Source organism: Gouania willdenowi, chromosome 17 (genome assembly GCF_900634775.1).
Source record: "Gouania willdenowi chromosome 17, fGouWil2.1, whole genome shotgun sequence".
NCBI classification, from domain to species: domain Eukaryota; kingdom Metazoa; phylum Chordata; class Actinopteri; order Blenniiformes; family Gobiesocidae; genus Gouania; species Gouania willdenowi.
Window position 1 is genome coordinate 15,455,998 of NC_041060.1, and position 20,178 is coordinate 15,476,175.

The following is a 20,178-nucleotide window of genomic DNA, read 5'->3' on the forward strand; positions in this document are numbered from 1 at the left end:
TTGCAGAGTTGAATTAGTAAAACAGGCACTTTGAGATTCATGAATGTAAAGTGCTCCTAAATAGAAAATATTATTTTTATTACCTCCACCAATCACAGAGTGAAAGGTTATGTTTTATTCTCCGTTTTACCCTGTCGGTTAGCAAGACAACTTGAAAAGTTAAGAACAGATTTGGATGAAATTTTCAGGAAAGTTGATAAATGAGACAAGGAACAGGTGATTACATTTTGGGAATGTTCTGGCTACCAAAAGAAAATATACATATCCCATTCATTTTCCCATTCACACCGTGGAACTTCTGTAAAATTCTGACATCATCACTGTTGATGACACTGGTATATTAGAACATTAGAACATGTTTGATGTCAACATTGCCTGTTCTAAATAAGCTTGTGGATGTTGACATGCCGAAAACCAATCGTACAAAGAGAGAACACTTTATGCTGAGTCAGCTTTTGGTGATGTTCCGGATTACCAAAAATGAGAAAAAATATCACTTGTGGAAATCACATTATGGGTGGATGTGTGCTGTGCCTGAGCCTGCTCCTTTAGGCGCGGTGGCTTATGGGTAATGTTGTCGCGGTAGGGAAGTGCATTGTGTGTATACCCCGCCCGGTACTCGTGCTGTACTCTTTACGTGTTTGTGACCAATCTTAAAAAAAAATAGATGTGGCACCATTTCAATTAAATAGTGCACTGTGGTTTAATAAATCACTTGGCGGAGGTCTGCGCTCTCCGAGTGCTTTTCTAGGTATTATTATTATTATTATTATTATTATTATTAATAATAATAATAATAATAATAATAATAAAAACAACATCCCTCCAAGTGGTTTACAACTTTTTTATCTCTTCATTGACTAGTTCAACACTATCCCTGGAACTACAAGATCTATTTTAATAATTACTGTTTCCCATTAATAAGTTCCACTCAGACATCTGTTTAAATGTGTGAATATCAGTATTTCTTTAACAATAAGTGTAGATGGCACACAGCTTGAATGAGAACAGAATCATGGATTTCTGGTTGGTCCCTTGAAAAGACATCGCTTTAGATCAGATCCTCCACCAAATCATAGCAGAATATGTTGATTTGACCTCTTGATTCTGACAACGTGGCATCCAGCCGCCTCTCCGTTTTATTAATGACTAGCTGATGGTTTATAGTCGTGTTTATGTGTCTTACATTTCAACTCCGGTACTTGTTTTGGTTTCCATGTTGACGAGTTGTTGCATTTTCCAGTTTACAGCGCCTCACCCTTCTCTTTTCTCCTCACACAGAGAAAAGAAACAGAAAATCCAAGATATTCGAAAAAACGTCAAGGATGCCATAGTGGTGAGTTTTATGTGCTTGATTTATCATTTTACAGATTCTAAAAGTGAAACTGTTTGCATTGACCACGTGTAATGATGCATCGTTTGTTGTCTTTCTTCTGCATCTATAGACTATAGTGTCTGCGATGAGCACTTTAATACCCCCTGTCCCACTAGCCAACCCAGAGGACCAATTCAGAATCGAATACATCAAAAGCATAGCACCACTCTCTGACTTTGACTATTCACAGGTAAGATGGATGAGAATCTTCTGTATTTGGGGATTTGAATGTGTGGGTGTACATTATCTATGTTTAGTACTGTGTACAGTTACTGGGTACGTTTGCATATCTAGAAATTCACTGTTTCAGTAGAAAGGACTTATTGTTGCCTTTTTCTTCAGTTTTATAATACACTGAGCTGTTTTAGTATCCAGTGTTGGATTTTTGGTGCTTTTAAAGTCAAGATGTAATGATGGAATAGTGTCAGTAATTTGTAAATTTAGTAGCTTCTCAAAAGCCACAGGTGAACACAGGTAATACCAGTTTTAATGCAGACAGAGAGTTTTTTTTTTTCCAGTGCGTGATCAGCTGGTTGATAGCATGAGGTCATGTGTTAGAAATGTAGACAATATTTTTAATTCAGAGACTGTTCAGGTGTGGATGTGCTTGGCCAGCACAGCATAACAGAGCCTGCTGTTTTTATAGAGAGCTGCAGGCAGGCTCTGGGAGGTTTCAGTGTTTGTAAATGCACTGTTATGACTAATGAAAGTATTACCTTTGCTTTTATATGGTTGATTTTTTTTTTTTTTTTTCAAGTTAAGGCCGTTATGTTTTTAGAGCGAGAAGTGTTCATCTGGGAGGTGTTCATCTGCTCATGGAAAGACGTTTTGTTTTTAATCCCTGATTCAAAAGTAAAAAGTGAAAGTGTTTTTGAGTTGCCATGTGACGGGAAGTAAACAGTGGTAGGTTTTGAAACCACTTCTCAACACTTTTGTGTCCTTTAAAGTAGTTGAGATTTAAGGTGTCCCGATCCGATATTGATATTGGATATCGGTCAGATAATTGCCAGAAAACGATAATGAAATTTTATCGGACTGCATCTAAAATTTTCGATGTAAGCGTTTCGGTAAGTTTTTGTCCCCGCCCTCAGTTGTTCCCACCATATACTGACAGTAAAAAATGACTGAAGTGAACTTGAATTGTTGATTATTGTTCTCTGTTTGAGTAACATCACTTGATCACGCCTTTTCTAACATTCCACACGACAAAATAAGTAATAAAAGTATGCATGATTCGTGCTGATATCTGATCGGTTCGAGATCGGTATCGACCAATACTCAAGGCTGCAATATTGGTATCGTATCGGAAGTGAAAAAGTTGTGGACATCCCCAGTTGAGATGTTTTATAAACAAAGAGCCAAGTCAAGGACCAAAAAAGTATGTACTTTTTGCATCGTATTTAAATACATTTTAATAAATTTCAGTACAAATCTTACAAAGGTATGACCTAAATGGCTTTTAAAGTAAAGAACTGTACTCACGTAATAACAAGGGACGTTCCAATCATAATTTTTTGGCCCTAGATCTGATTCTTAGATTTAAAGTAAATGCCGTTCCCAGAAAGTCTTCTTTCCAATACTTAGATGTCTTTTATTTAAAGAACTGCAAACCACATTTTAAGACTTATTGGAATAATGAGTTTAAACTATGGCGCTATAGTATATCACATTCTAAAAGGTAAAATACACAGGTTAAAGTTAGCTAGAATTGATGTAAAAGTCTTACATGAACTTTTAAGCATCTATTATGTTTCTTGACTTTACAAACTGTAGTTTGGCCAATTTTTCCCTCCAGTCTCCTTATTGTCTAAGGTGGACTTTACCCTCGGTACACACACACACACACACTCACACGTACAGACATGAGTGCATGTTCGTCTAGGATTTCTCATGCACGCTGGCACACGCCCTCTCCAACTAGTGGACACTGCACGCTCTTTGTCAAACTGCTAAAAATTCAGATATAAAATTAGCATTTGTTAAAATAAATTTAAAAAACGGTACCAGACAAGCAAGAAAGACATCATAATAATTCCTTAAAATGTGTCTGTCGGTGTCTGCTTGCAATGTTGTCCTGGGTATAGCGAGGAGAGCTCTTCAGCTGTTTCCAGTACGTTGATCTGGTCCATATGCAAATCGTAGATCCATAATAAAATCGCTAATCCAAGCAGATTACATTTAAATGCCCGAAAGAGGAACATGTGAACACAAGGAGACCTAGTGTTTTATTAGCAGTTCCATTTGATGATGCCCCAAAAGGATATCAAGGAAATCTTCTAATGGGGGGGGCCCTCAGTGAGTAGCACTGCAAAGAGGGGCCGAACTGCTGTGTGTAGCTGTGTTGTTAAAGGGCTGGGACCATGGGGGAGAGACCACGTCGAGTTCCCAGGCCAAAGGGAACAACATGGCACTGTTTGTAGCGTCTGTGCTTGTCATCAGTCTCAGGCTTCACTTGTGCTGTCAGTGTCACCACTGCATTGTCACCCAGCGCCACCAGGCATGACACCCAATACAGTAGCAGAGGGATGCAGCCAATTCACAACCACTGATTTTCACCTGTTGGTGTCTTTTTGAAACACGGTTATACTTTACCAGGAAAAGTTTGGATTCGTAGGTTTATGTTTTTGATTTGGTAATAGAGAAAATGTGAATTGAATCACATTTTGTTTACAGTTACTGTACGTTGGGCTAAGTTCAATTAACAGCTTTAAAATGAATGCACAAAAAAATGGTTAAAGAAGTAGAAAACTGGATGCTCTAAGCTAGGGGTGTCAAACTCTTTTTAGTTCAAGGGCCACATACGACCCAGCTTGAGCTCAAGAAAAAAATGTTTTTAAATTATTTTGTGAAGGAAAAAACATAAATTCAAACAAAATCCTGAATGTTAAGCAATTTGTCAAAATTCCGTGACTTTGCAACTAATTTTCTTGAAATTTGCTTTGTGATTTGCCAGAATTGTGGGATCATTTATGAGAATTTTCCAGGTTTATAAAATAATTGCGATTTAATATCACTGTAAACACTGTAGTACTGCAACTGCCATCATATTTTATCTACAACTTGTATGATAATTTTCACTAAGTCTGGTTTTAAACAAAATCTTCTTGTGGGCCGGACTAGATGCTCTGGCGGGCCAAACTTGGCCTTCAGTTTGACACATGTGCGCTAACCATTTAACCACAATGAATAACCCTCATTGTGGTTCACCCAAAATAAAAATGTTAACAAAGGTTATCTGTACATATTCCAATAATTACTGAGAAACTCCAGTGTTGTTATTACCAGATTTAAATTAGCACATGACATTTATATGACGTATATATACTGTATCTTACTGATGGATTTTGTGATGTTTGGTTTATAGATGTTTCGATTCTGAGATGATGGCATGGTATGGTTGCAATATGTTGTAAGAAAAGCTGTTGGGCGTGTATTCTCCGTGATCAAAACAAGTTTCTTATGAAACTGCCATGCGGTAAATTAGTGCAAAACAGAAGATTCACAAAGACGGATATAAATGCGTATCCATGCAAATACAAACAAACATCACTATAGTAACACTTTTTGCCATACTACACCCTTTATTTCCTACTACGTTGCTGGGCACCATGTTTTCTATATACATGCATGTCACTCACACTATCCTGTATCATCTAAAAACACGTGGATCATTTTAATATCCACCCTAAACTAAAGGACTCAGATTAGGTCAACAAACGTTTGTTCTCTTGCACTGAAAGGTGAGCTTATAATGTTCAGCCCCACCCACCCGTGAGCTTACGTTGGTACAGAGTTACTGTCCCAGTGAGGTAAACTGAACAAGCACCCTTGCTTTTGTGCGTTCAAAACTGGGGTTACCATAGAATTTCTCACAGTATTTAATATTCTTCGAATACAATTCACTGCCCTGCCTGTAATTCATGATTATTGTTATTTTTTGACTTGTTTGAGCTCACCTTTTTCCTGCATTTCCTCATGTTAAGCATCTGTAATTTTTTTAGTTTTAGTCCTTTAGTTTGCTCTTTGTCTAATTGATCACTCGAGGATCCTAATGTGGGGCAAAGAGCGATTCTGTTTTGGGAAGCGTGTTATTAAAGATGAACAGGCTTGAACAGTCCTTCTTTTGCTGCTTTCCTCTGTGTTTAAGATCAATGGCTCTGTGTTCTTTAATTGAGCTAACCCGTGAAGTCAGGCCGCTCTGGGCTCGGTGACTGTATTTTAATGCCCATATTCCAATCAAACGAATCCAGTAATGATGTTTTTTTTACAGGAGCTCTTGAATATGTGTAGCTGGATTTCAGGGTCAGTGGCTATTTCTCCACAACAGTTTCTGTAAAATGTCGCCGTGAAGAATTCCAGCATTTTTATTGTGAAAGAGACACATTTTGTGCCTTAAACTTTGTTTTGAAACGGGCCATTTAGTTTTCTTTTGTCAGCACGACCTGTTTGATTCTAATGACATATTACATCACAGACCCATCTAGATCCAGCTCTGCTCCAGCAGGGCTTGCCTGAGAGCAAGCATCTCATGGCTAGTGAAGCAGAAGGGAGAGAAAAAGTGCTCGTGAAATAGTAAGAACAAAAGAAAGAGTTAAAGAAAAAAAAAAAAAAAAAAGCGGCTGTGTAAAAGTAAACTCTCTTCTGGTTTCTTTGTGTGTTATCAGTTCCTCGGTTATGGCACTGCAGCACACACTGCATTTATTCAAAAGCCCAGTGTCACACGTCTCAGTGGAAAAGAGCCCCAAGGTTCATACTCAGTTTTCCCCCAACCCTTTTTATTCCAACGTCAAAATCCTCATCCTTCTCTTATAAAGTACCATCATCAGCAGCAGGCTTCATTCAGCCCACCTTTGAAGTTACACACCTGCAGAGCCATGAGTGTTTGAGTTCATCAGGGTTTGTCATTTTTTTTGTCTTATTAATGTGGTAGAACCAAAGAGTAAAAATATGTTTTTTTTTGTACTATGGTCATCAAGATGTTTGGCATAGTAAGGCTGTGTTCAAAATCGCATACTAACGTACTATAAACTACACATTCAATGTGTTTATACTGTCTACTATATACTATAAGTATGATTAGGATGTTGACCATTCCCACTGGAATATACTTCCAAGTTTCCCAAAATGCATTTCGAACCTACAACGACAAAAACCTGAAGCACACTGAGGCTAAATATGTCTGTTGATTCTCCACCTTTGAAAGTTTTGCAAAACATTTTAAGTGAGAAAGTGACCAAGTAGAATATCAACATGTGGTCATTTGATCCATAAAACTCATGGAAATTAGATTTAATGACAACATTTCAGAGATTTTCGGAAACCCGCCGTTGTTCCACTGACCAAACTTAAAAGCGTTTAAAAAAAAACTAATGGAAGACAAGAAGAGATGCTTTTGTTTTGAAAAGAGGATGTTTGATTTTTAGCTTGAAGCCGGTCCCTGGACGATTTTACATTCCGCTCACAATCCACCATGGGGCGGTTGAGTATGATGAGTGCGCCCACCGTGCTAAAAAATGTATTGATATAGTATACATCCGCGTATTTCTCACATACTCAATCTTTCCATACTATTTCATTGGAACGCTCTACACACTCATTTTGACGTCAGACTTAGCATTAGAAGTACAATAGTATGCAATTTTGAATGCAGTCTAGTGTCTAGTAGAAGGCTCTATTTCTCAAAATGTGTTCCTAACACTTTATATTATAAATGCCATAATCTCTAGAAAACACTAATAAGTAGTTTGTTATAAGATTCCCAAAAAGTGAATGGACAGTTTTTCCCTGTGTGGAGTTTAATCACCGGATCTGCTGAGAGGAGATCTCCTTGAGCATGTGATCATTTATCAGACTCCTTCTCTCCATGTCTCTCTCTCTCTCCACCCCTCTCCCTTCCTCTGGTTTGGGGCTACTTCCCCCCTCTTTGCACTCAGCACTGGTTCAGCGACTGGGGAGAGAGTCATGTGGTGGATCCAGCTGAGAGGAGGAGCCCCTGCAAAGGACATGTGCGCAGGAGGCGACAAGGGATACTCACCCAATCGTTTTTGTTTAGGGCATATAGTGTCCTGGGAAACATCTTAGTCATTGATAAGATGAGCCCCTCTCACAATGCTTTCCTTTGTAGTGAAACAGGAAGTCAGCTGAATCACTAAAAGCTATGTATAGTTGTTTAAAGAATCCATGTGAATGGATTATGCACAGTAGGGGTAAATGCTATGTATTTTAGGAGCTGTAATGAGCTAGAACATTTTTTTTCCCCACTTTGACATTATCCTACAACTTAGTTTTAGTTTAAGATATTCGCTTCAGTGATGAGTGTACTCATGCAATAATATCACAGTTTACGCACCCGAGGCAGGGGTGTAGGGAAGACGAGTTTGTCTCTGTGACCCAGGCTGCTGACCATCCTCACAACTCCCAATGAGGCATCCTGGGATGGTGTACTATAAAAGCGTACTGATGTTCAATTGTTGCTTAAATATCCTGAGATTCTTTTTCAATATCACAATGAAATTCCTTGTTTCCGGGTGTCAAATTCATTTTAGTTTAGGGGCCAAATACGGACCAGCTTGACCTTAAGTGGGCCATAGATTTTAGATGGGGGAAAAAGCGCAAAGTCATCATTAATGTGCCCTAGTTTGTAGTTCCATGTATAAATTATATTTAAATGATAACTAAATGATGAAGTATGTGAGTATATCAGTCCCTGCAGGATCTTCACTTAAATGTACCTGATTTGGGGACATTTCGTGGAATAATTTGAGGAAAATTTACCAGATTTTGGAAAAATTGAGAGTTCGCTGCCGTCATGTGATACAAGAACTGGAAAACTGCGCTCTGCAAATATTGTGGATTTTATTTGAATTTTTGTATTTGGAGGAGCTGAAATATCTACACCTGAATTAGTTGGTAATTTACAAAATGTTTCACGGATTTCTCGGTATTTTTTACTTTCTCGAGCAAGCCAAATTTGATGCTCAGGTTAAAGTGCCGGATTTGGCCCCCTGGCCTTGAGTTTGACACGTGTCCTAAAGATTATCCTTTGGTCTGAGGTGTATTGAGAGTGAATTTTGTCTTGATAATCGGGACTAATTGTAAATATTTTTTTTTCCCCATGACTTGTGACGGAATGTAGCCAGTCAAGAAGCGAGCTGACTGAGAAACACGTAACGCTGCATTTCAGTCAACTCCGAACTCGGTACATTCAACTTGAAAATTTCGATTTCTTAAGTTCAGCTGATTTCAGCTGCAGCACGTGAATTATCTGACATGGTATAATATTAGATTTTTTCCCCCCTGACTTTACTGAGAAGGAGCTCTGACTTCAGGTGGCGTTCCAAGTCACTTTTTCAAGTAGGAGGTGAAAAAATCCAGAGTTCTGACTTGCTTGGAAGTCAGCATTAGATCACATTGTTAGATCTTGTTTGATGACGCAAAAATGCTGGCATGGAGGAAGAGGAAGATCATTGGTTGGACAGAATGGCTATATGTGTGGTGTGTGTACAGTACGATCAAAACAGATCAATGATCAATTTTTTTTTTTTCATGCGTGGGGTCTAACGGATAGAAAATGTCTTCGGATCGAGAAAATCCTCTGCGTTTACCCCAATTCAACCAGTGTATTCGCTCTGGTGGCATTGGGTTAATCTCACACCCCAGCATGATTCCAAAGACACTTTTCTTTTTAAAACCCCCACCTTTAGTTGTTTTTATCATCTGTTTGTACCTTTTTCCCACCTGGGTCATTCTGCAAAATACCACACAGCTGGGCATAGCAAAGTTCAAGGCCAGGAAAAGCATCAAATTGTTTGGGTGTCGCTATGCCTCAGATTTGGTCATCTTTAAAAAATAACTGTTTTTTTAGTTCAGCGCATTGAGATGACTTTGTTGTATTTTGCGCTATATAAATAAATGACGTTGAATGTTCAACTTGTGTTGATGCAAATCGAACTTTGTTATTGAACTTCACTGTTTTTAAACTGTTGTGTTTCTAATACTTGATGTGTTTTTTATTTAATGCTTTTTCCTCAGGTGTTCTTCGATCATGCAAAGAAGCTATGGGACGATGAAGGAGTGAAAGCATGTTTTGAGAGATCGAATGAATACCAGCTCATTGACTGCGCACAATAGTGAGTTTGAGCGTTTACAATCATTTTTGGGGGGATTTTTCCAACATAAAAGTTCATTACTTAAGTCTTCACCTCCCATGCTGAGTTGTTTGTGCAGCTACAGTGTATGGCTCTGTCTGTCAGTTGTTTTTTTAATTCTTCAGCTTGTAAACTACATTTGGGTCACTGCTTTGTTATTCCTTCCTATGTCATATTTAGGATGAACTTAGTGGTGTGTGCTTTTATGTCATATATGACGCTGAGATGTGTTTACACTAGGTGTGGCAAGTGGAGTTGAAGTCATCCTTTGGAAAGAACTACATATGCAGTATATAATCACGTCAGAGTGTTTGATTAATCTCCATAGCAACATCCAAAGACTGCTGGGATCTGTGTAGGAAAATCCGAAGTGTTGTGTTGTAATTGTTTGATATTGATGGCAATAGAGATAAAGTTTCCTGGAGTTTTTATTTTGCTCTCTACAATCATAATAACTTTTGTCAGTTTTTGAGATTTCACTGATGAATGCAATGAATCAGGATGTGTGTTTGTTTATAGCCTCATTTAAGGGTTTTAAACTAAAATTCTACTTTTAATTTTGTTGTGGAGAAATCAAATAGGGCATGGGAAGGTGTAAAGCAGGTCACCCTTTGCCTGGGGTCTCAGGCTGTGTTCGAAATGGCGTACTCAGTACTATACACTACAAACTCAATGAGTATATACTGCCTTCTACTATATTCTATAGGTATTGTTAGGATGATTACGATGATGATCATTCCCACTGATGTATACTTCCAAGTTTCCCAACATTTTTTTCAAACCTACAATGACAAAAACCTGAAGCACACTGAGGCTTAACTCACCCACTGCCATTGACGTAAATGTACGTAATTCAAATCCAAATGTTCACTGCCAATGACGTAAATATACGTTAATTGTGTTTTTCAACGACGGTTGCTAGGAGACACTGTTGCGGACCTCTCCGTGAATATCAGCCTTGTACTATGATGATAGTGATCAACTGGTGCTGTGTTGGTGGCAGCAGTGCACCCTTGGATGAGAGATTAGCCATGATGTGCACCATCAGCGGGGAGGGAGAAACCATGGACGAGGGATAAAATGGCGCTACGAGAGAAGAAGGTGAAGCTCTCAGCAGCTCACACTCGAGCAGAGCATGTTTGTTAACCTAAGTACACAATTGAGAGTGTAGTGATCGTGAGAGAAGACGATCCAACCCGGGCCAAACGGTAAGACTCGGCTTGTCGGGGAGTAGGAGGAAGTTGCGTCTGTGGAGACTGGGAGGGTGGGGGGAGATGATGGGGGACTTGGAAGGCCAAAATACGGTAAGGGAACCATACAACTCTGACCCAGATAGCAAAATAATAATAATTTTGCCATCAAAAGCCCGGTCTCATTGTTGTTTTTGTTGTTTTATAGAAGGAAACCAATGTTGAGGTGTCGCTAAAGCAAAAAAATAAAAATTGCTTCAAAGTCACTGACAGGTTTTTTTCAGAAAAAGGCTGTTATGTGAAACTTGCCAATATTCAACTGCAAATTACAGAAGAACAAAGCAAGTTAGGAACAAAGAACATATTCTGATGAAAGTAGAGAGTTTATTCTTTCAGAATCTGGTTTCAGATTTTACTTGGTCATAGTGCAAAATATTCTGTGGGTCTTTAAAATCAGTCAAAATGCTGTAAAGTGGCTGGCAGTGAGGGGGTAGCTGTTCTGAAAATGGCTGGCAGCCAATGAGTTAATATCTCTGTTGTTTTGCCACATTTTAGAGTTCTGAAAACATTTTAAGAGAGAATGTGACCAAGTAGAATATCAAATGTGGTCATTTGAGCCATAAAATTCGCGAAAACGCTTTTCATGCCGACATTTCGGAGATTTTCGGAGACCCACCTTTATGCTACTGAATAAACTTCCGGTTAACTTAAAAACAAAAGCGCTATTTACAAAAGCTTTAAAAACTAATGAAAGATGAGAAGAGATACTTTTGCTTGAAATGGGGATATTTGATTTTTTTATTTAAAGGTGGTCCCAGGATGATTTTACGTTTCGCTCACAATGCATCATGAGGTGGTTGAGTATGACTAATGTGCCCACCATGCATACTTGATGTATACATCCGGGTATTTCTTGCATACTCAATCTTTCCATACAATCTAATGTGAACACACTACATTCTCGTTTTGATGTCAGACTTGGTGTGAGTAGTACTTTAGTATGCGATTTAGAACACAGCCTTAGATTGCTTCGTGGGCTTCTTCTACAGCGTTGTTAGCCCCTCTGTTGCCTGCTAAAGGAAGCTTGATTACACTCCTCTCATAGTGCTTCCTCTTTGACTCACTTACAGACTCGCAGGTAAGAATGAGGACATGTACACCTGCTGCATGCTGGAAGTTGTCTCCTCCCATTCCAAAGGTTGTCTCCTTTTTATCTATGGAAGGTTTTGGTCAAAAGCTGAGTGCTGCCAAGCTTGTGTGGACTGGAGTGGGTGGAGCATAAGGATGTTTCAACGATGTTAGACAAACAGCCTCTGTGCTTTTTTTTCTTTTTCCCGAATCTCTTCTCTTCTTTGAACATAATATTTGACTTGGGGTCAAGTTTTCCTGGTTGATTCGCCCTAGGCCGCTTCCATTGATAGAAGAGAAAAAGTCAGGTGATGGTTGGAGAATCACATGAATCTGTAAGGTGGAGCTCTTACAGTTCATGGTCTCTGTTTGTCTTTACTGTTTGCAGTTTGTGTTTGGTACAACTGCGGCTTGTCAATGAATGTAACATGTACGTTTCCTTAAGTATTTCATAGTTTTAAATAATGACACTTTATACTACTCTAGCTTTGTCATGAAGATTGCACATCATATGAAGACTTTGTGAAGGCCGTTGTGTTTTCGATGTTGAAATCTCCAGGAGTATTCTATATTGCAATAACTGAAAGCGCTGAGGCTTGACCCAGCTGATAATACAGCTGTCCTGTGACTTGAGTAAACATTAACAGAGTAAAGGAAGACAATGAAAAGCATACAGTATTGAAACTGAACAGTGCTGGCTCATATGAAACTTCTCTGCTGTGGCGTTGGGGTTTTCATATGCTTACTATTCTCAATCAATGCTTAAAGTTACTAAACACGACCAAACCATGGAAGGTTAGTTGACTTTTTTTTTTTTTTGTGCCATTTTCAATCTTTATCTGGTCTGTTTTTTTCCCCTGTTGTTTTTTTTTTTTTTCAACCCCATTCGGTTTTGACTCTCCCTTTCTCTACTTTCTGTCCTATCACTGCCTGTCAGACCATTATGTAGGTGCTCCTGATTGGTTAACAGCTGGTGGGCAGTTGCATGTCTGCTCAATAAATCATTGTCAAAGGAAGAAGTTAAATGGCTGTAGTTAATTTTTCTGTAAATAAAAAAAATTCTCATTTCTAAAGTTGCTTTAGCCATGTTTTTAACCTGTGTGTGAACTTTGGCAGCAGACTTGTCTGTGTAGAAAGGCCTGCACGTACCACACACAACCACACATGCATTGTTGGTATGACCTCTTAACTACACAAACTCAGTCACTGCTGTGGAAGTAGTCGAGTGCAGGTCAACAGTGTCAGCATACAGAAAAATTGAGAGGAATGTATCAGGTAATTTGGATACAAAACGCACCACTAAAGCAAGTGTTTGGGGTTTTAACTTTATTGTTTATTTAAGAAGGGGGTTTTTTTTGTCCTACAATTTGTCTCAAATTAGTCCACAAAATCTTCCCAAATTAAATAAAAAATGATCAACAAAGAAATAAATCAAAGGACATGTAAGTATGTCACTTATTGTTTAGATACTGTTGATGCCTTCCATGTTTTATGTCTAATTTATAACAGGAAGTGCAAACTTGGGCACAATAATGTGGAATCTGTTTGTTTTACTACCTAAAACCTGTGGCCCATTTGTGATCATACTGGTCCGTATATGGCCCTTGAAATAAAAATAAGTTTGAAACCCCTGCTCTATTGAATCAGCGGTATGTGATCAAGGGTAAGGGCTTTATTTCATAGCCCCATTTTTCATGAAACATCTCCATTATTTCCCCCTTTTTTTCTCTTGGACTCAAAATTCAATTGATTTGTAATTTGTAACAATTTAGTAATCTTAGTAGTAGTCTTTGACCAAGAAATTACAGTTCTTCTACATTGTCGTTTATGGAAAGTACAGATCTGTGCACTTATTTTGAGTTAAAAGACAGAAGCATTGAATAATTAACCCAGAAAGTACAAAAACACACAGTTAGATTTAGTTGAATGCAGGTATTTTATTTAACATTTCATCTGCGATGCCCTTGACAGACCTTGCTTCACTGGCAGATATTTTTCCAGCAGGCCTGATGCTGGAAGGCCTTCGGACAAGGGCACAGGAAATAAGTACAAGCCAATGGCGATGGCTTGTTGGCGACAGAGTATTTCCATATCGATGCTTTTGGAATTCTGTCACCCATTGATCCGCCCTCTGCATTGCACATTTATACATTTTTAAGAGCGCAGATATGCATCTGCCAGTTGATTGATTCACAGCTATTTTTAGCTAGTGGCTGGCTGGTTCCATTGCAAAGCTTTGGATGTGTCAACAGCAAAATCAAACACTTTGTCACACGCAAATTTGAACTCCCAAGCCACTGCTTTTCTTTTTTATTGTCTTTCTTTTTGTGGCCAATGTCTGTTACATCTCTCTTAGAATAAATCCCAATCTAGGTGTAAGGACTGTTTGCTATGCAGCCTGGGCTAGCATGAACAACTTTCTGGTGCTATGTGCATTGAGAAAAAAGAAAGCTGCCCAGGTTCATAGTGTTAATAAAAAAATGAAGAATTTTCCTGTCATAAGTTTAAGGGTCTTTGAATGGAGTTGTCGTAAGGCTGACTCAGTTGCAAGAATAAAAGGATGATTTTCTCAAAGGTGATTTGGCTTTCTTTATATAAGTGCAGTTTATGGATACTTCACGTCATGAGCAGCCTTCAACACTCTTTGTAATTGCATGCATAGATACTTTACTGGTACCTTTCTCCTGCAAGTCCTGGGCAACCCTGAACCAATCCAGCCAAGTCATGAGATCTCTCCATTGGGTTCTGGACTGATTTTTGGGCTTTTCTTTGATTAGCAAGGGCTAATACTCTATTGGACAAATGAGCATTAAAAAGAAGGAAGTTTGACATAAGTTACTCAGCTGCTGCCTTTCTCGACTCACTCGACTGTTGCCTAAATCAAATGGCGGTCTTGCAGCATTTAACCAAACTATCATTGTCTGTGGTTAATAATGACAAAAAAGGAAAAGAAAAACAAAGAATCCACATGGACGGAAGAGTGATTGCATCTATTAATGCCACACCTAAAAATAAAAGTGCGTGAAGGCACAACATAGAGAAAAATGGGACTTGGCTCTGACTCATCCCTCATTCTGTGACAAATATCAGATTGTTCTTGCTGAAACTAATTTGTTAAAGATGTTAATCCACCTCAATACAGTCATAGCTTGTTGGCTTTCAAAAGTCTTTTAAAACGTAAAAAAAGTATTGGTCATTTAATACTGTTTTTTGTTACTAGTTTGTGGAAAATCTTGTCCTAAAGCAGAAAAACAAGAGAAATTTAGTTGTTTTTTTTATATTAATGAAACCATTCATTGACATATTAAGTGGCTTGTAGTTAACATCTGATCTCACCTCCATTGTTAGAAAGCGGACTTTAGTTTTGTTATGTCACAGATGACAGGGTAGCCTTTATTTTATCTGTGACATGAATTAGGCCATGTCTTAAAAACAGCCTCAAATGTTGTTTTGTTACTTTAGCATATAAATAGCAGCTGTACACTCTTCATCTTCTAGTGATTCATACAGGTCTGCACTGCTTTAAAGACAGTGGAAGCAGCATTCAGTCAGGATTATTTTTAGGATGACAGACTGGGAGGGACCCAGCTGGGATGGAACAGGTTTCCAGCAGCTCTGGACAGGGCTCTCCTGCAGATGGATCCATTGGTCTGGGTTTTGGTTTCTGGCCCAGGCTTAGTCCAGGTCCGGCCCTGGCTGTAGCGCTGGTCACGGGACTCTGTCACCGGCCTGGGGGCCACTGACACAGTCTTCTTGAGCAGTAAAGTGCTAAGAATGGTCGGCATTGTCAGCCAGGCCTGGCCCCTGGAGGGCCTACAGAAACAGAGGGGCTACGCTTTACAAACAGTGACTCTCCTCAGTAAGAAGCCTCTTCTGTTCACAGAAGAGCCTGAGAGAGGGATATTTATACACTGGGCTGCGTGTCTTTTCGGCTTTTTATGTCATCTTGGGTTTTTCTGATTTTGAATGGTTAGTTTATTTGAGGTACACGGTACAGTTGACGACTCAATCTCAACATTGTGTTTACATGTTGGTTCCAATCCGTTTTGGAATATTCTAGTGTAAAGTTGATTTATAAATGCATTTACAATATTTCTTAAGAATTCCTGAAAGATGCAGAAATCTACGACAGCGTATTAGGGCCACATTGAAATAAAAAAAAAAATCTGGCCACTACGAGATTAAAGACGTAGTATTTCAAGATTGAAGTCACAATATTTTGAGAATAAAGCTGTAATTTTATGAAAATAGAAATGAAATACAAACAGGTCACTCGTGTTATGGAGAATGTGGAGCATTTAGTGAGATTACACTTCTCTTTAGGTTTCAAACATGGTGAAATACTGAGCCTTTTGGCCCATCATCACCACATTGTTATCAGTTTAAAGACTTTAAAGCGACTTTGCATTTGTTCCGACAAAAGAACCAGACTGATTTGGGGCGAATAGCCTTCTTTATGAAGGAGAAATTGGCTGGAAGTTGTCATTTTAAGGGCTATTGGTGTTATGTTGCTTTCACTTCAACAGGGAATTTTGAGCGCGATACAAGTTTTTTAAGATACATCTTTATTCTCATAAAATGACGACTATTCTCAAAATATTACAGCTTTATTCTCAAAATATTATGACTTTAATCTTGTAGTGCTGAGATTTATTTTTATTTTAATGTGGTCGTAATATGCCGTCATAGGAATCAGACATGAAGAGGGGAGATTGTTATACAATTGGATTTAGGCTACTATACCTTACAGATTCATCAGTAGTAGCATTATGCTAAAGTTTCATCTTTGAATTCTTTCACAGCAATTCTACACACCTTATTTGGGATCCCACAACTTCCTGGCATTTCCTATGTGATAAATATATAAATATAAGTAAAGAAAGTTTTTTTGTCAACTAAAATGGCTCTCTGTGCTGCTGGGTGGGTACACATATTGCCTACTACCTTCTCTTACCTTTCACAACAAAAACCCTGCATATTCGCTATACACTCGTAATCAACAGTTGTTTTAACTCCTTTTTACTGTTGTAACACAATAAATGATCTACTATTTGTTTTTTAAAAGGAGCATAATAGCTTCCGATTAGTTCTTAAGAACTGAAAGAACTACTTCCTCTTATATCTCCCTGAAAGTTGTGCCTCTAATCATATCAACTGTTGTCTTCCAGGATGCTGTGTAGGGATGGGAATTGATAAAAATTTAGCGATTCCATTATCGATACTGCTTATCGATTTGATTCCTTACCGATTCTCTTATCGATTCTCATTGGGTGAGGGAATTAAATAATACAAATGGATTTGTTTGCTTTAACTCTTTATTATCTTATTTTTGTCTCTTAAATTTCCTGCAGGAATATCAGCTCTCTTTGAATCCACCAGGTATAGATTGTTTTCAATGGATAATAATATATACAAAAGCGCTATATTAAATTGATGAATTATTAATATTATTATTACAACATATGACACATTTTGGCTACAAACATTTGATAATATTTACAGTGCCCCTTTTGAACTTGAACAACTTGATCCAAAACTAATTCAGACATAAAACAAATAATTATTCTGTAAAAAAGAACATATTAACCAAAAGTACAGCTGCACTTATGTATTTAAACGGTGAAGCTTTAGTTTAGCCTTTGTTTACATTTCTATAAACGGACCTTCAGAGACGCCGTCCCCGTTGTGACGTCATCAGCCGTGTACGTGTGTGCGCGTGTGTGAAAGAGCAAACTAAAGACAACGATCAGTACTAGTCCATCTCCCATGTCTGATTACTTGTTATGAGGACATAAACTGGCGCCGAGGTGTGTGTTATTGCTGAAGTTTGTTGTTTTCGGAAGAAAAGTTCATGCAAGAAGCAACTTTTGCGCGAGTGTACAGAGCCCGGAAGTGAGTAGCGTAGCAACAGAGATGCTACAAACACAGCACGGAGAACAGCACAGCTGCAGGTGGAGGAGGTGGATTCTCCACGGTGGACAGCAAACAACTATATGGTAGAAGGAGCTTCACTTAGTGCTAGCATAAACACACAATATACAGGACCTGGAGGAGTTTATTGTTACGTATTTGTGTGACGTAAGAGGAACCGATAAGCGGAATTGGATTACAAGCAAACAAACGATTCCTAGGAATTGGATTACTGGGAAACGGTTCTCAGAAAGAACCGGTTTTCGATTCCCATCCCTAATGCTGTGATATACTTTAGTCGGACAGTAGTTGTTTTTCTTTCTTGATTGAGTGTGAACAATTTCTTGAAGTTTAGTAGGATTAAATAATCTCCAACAGCATTAATTCACACAAAACAAAGTTTAGCATTGCTTTAACCCTTTACAGTTTGTCATAAATTGCATTTATCTTCTCTTGTGTAAAAGCACGTTGGTTAACACAGCTCACATACAACTTCATAGGTCGTACCTAGGCTATGACATCATGCACAGTTCATGCATCAGAGGGAGGAGGCATATTTAGTGCAGTGTGAAAGCATCAGTTTGTCCGTCACTCCGTTCTTCATCATTTGTTTCATGTATAGCAACTCTTTGTGCTGTTTAGTACAGGTATGGTGGTCAATTCTGCTGTTAAAAGGAACCACTCAACATCTTCTTAATGATACAAGTAAAACACAGCCACACATTGTAAACACAAGTCCCCACTGCCCATACACCTTTCAGATGTAAATCAGTACCATAGGGCTTAAATTATTGTATATTATCTGTGTCAGTTATCCAGGCAATGTTGGTCCATTGGAAAAAAAGCTAATCAAAACAAATTAAGGTTTTGGCATACTTCCTACGAGTGTTGTTTCGATGCCCTTTTTTTTTTGTACCGATACCATTTGCATAGTATCGTCCAATAACGCGTCGATACCGTGGTGTTATAAAAAAGATATGACCTGTTTTTCTTCCAGTTGTTCAGAGATGCATACTCACTTAGATGTGAAAATCATTGCTATCATGGCTTGGTCTGGCACTGCATAAACCTTTGTGAAACAGGAAAAAACACCAACACAGAGTTAAATGCAGGCTAACTTTTTTATTGCCTTGCCTTGTATGGGTGACAAAAGAATAAACTCTGTTTTGAAACCTGAGTTTTGGCTCTCAAATACCATCACTTAACCAGGCATGTTTCTGTGATCAGGAGGCATGGTGTGAGCAGTGAGAGTCGGGAACAGGGTTTGGCATCTTTGGAATTTGAACAATTCCGGTTTCGATTCCCGATTCTTTTAAGTGGCATGGTCAAAAAAGTTTCCATGTTTTAAATGAGCTAACTGATCAGAGGTGTTTCTGGATGAAATACTCTGAAACTCTCCATGAATTTTAATCCTATGAATTTTTTATTTTGTATGAACTTTACTAGGAATTTCTCCACTGAGTTACGTGGTAACACTCCCAGTGGGTTCTTCTTCGTTGGTGTTTAGCGGCTTCTTCTTCTGTTCGGCAGACTGGGTATCTAAAGTAATTTGAAGAAGAGTTTGATGCTGTAAATGAAATCGCCATATTAATCGTTAGTACCTGCCGATACCAATGCCAGCCTTTCAGTTTCGTATCGGGACCCCTCCAGATACTCGTTTCGGCACAACAATACGACCTAATCAAACGGAGTCCCTGCATTATATTGGTGTAGACGTGTTTTTATTAAACATCGAGAAAATTGCAAGTTCTTACAAACCAGAAATGAGATGCATACAGAACCAGACAAATAAAGAAGACGAGTGTTGTAGTAGCCAAAAGTCTGTTTTTATTGCACATTTGCAAACTTTATTCACAGTAGGAGTAGTAAAAAAATTTAAAGTCAAATAGATATAAATAGTTGGGTATGAGAAGCAGATTTTCCTATCATTTGACTTAATAAGATAAGTCAAATAATATCTTCTTTTCCTGTACTTCTTTTTATCCAGACATTCACATTTTTCACTATTAATATTTATTATCATGGATCTCAGATGATTATACATTTGTAATGAAGGAAATTATTGTCTTCTTGAAGCAAGTAATCCGATATGTCTTTTATTAAAATGTAATGTCACAGCTATCTACTGTCTGGGGACTCCCTAATGAGGAAGCAATGGATATGTTTGTGCGTTAGTGTATGTTTGTTAGTGTAGTGGTGCGTCTCTGTGGGTGATTTTTGAAGGAAAATGATCAAGTGTTTTTGAGTTAAACTGTCAACTGGAATCCGCTGGAAGCTCAGTGGAACACAAACCAGTCCATAAGTTTCAGAGTCCCCTTTGGGACGCAGTCTCTTTCCCTCATTTTTGTCTCTCTCTGTCTCTTCCTCTCCTGAGACACAGGGGCGATAGCAGAGAGGATGTTACAAAGCAATTGAGAACACAAGCCTT

At 38.4% G+C, this 20,178-nt stretch overlaps 1 protein-coding gene across 2 annotated transcripts in view; it reads left to right on the forward strand.

The window, feature by feature from the left end:
• The window catches only part of LOC114479164 (guanine nucleotide-binding protein G(olf) subunit alpha), a 62,307-nt gene that overhangs the window by 19,797 nt on the left and 22,332 nt on the right, over positions 1 to 20,178 (forward strand). For both annotated transcript variants that reach the window (XM_028472701.1, XM_028472702.1), the window contains exons 3-5: positions 1,282 to 1,336; positions 1,446 to 1,565; positions 9,407 to 9,504. In XM_028472701.1, the coding sequence (XP_028328502.1) occupies positions 1,282 to 1,336; positions 1,446 to 1,565; positions 9,407 to 9,504 (273 nt within the window). The remainder of the gene's footprint in view (positions 1 to 1,281; positions 1,337 to 1,445; positions 1,566 to 9,406; positions 9,505 to 20,178) is intronic.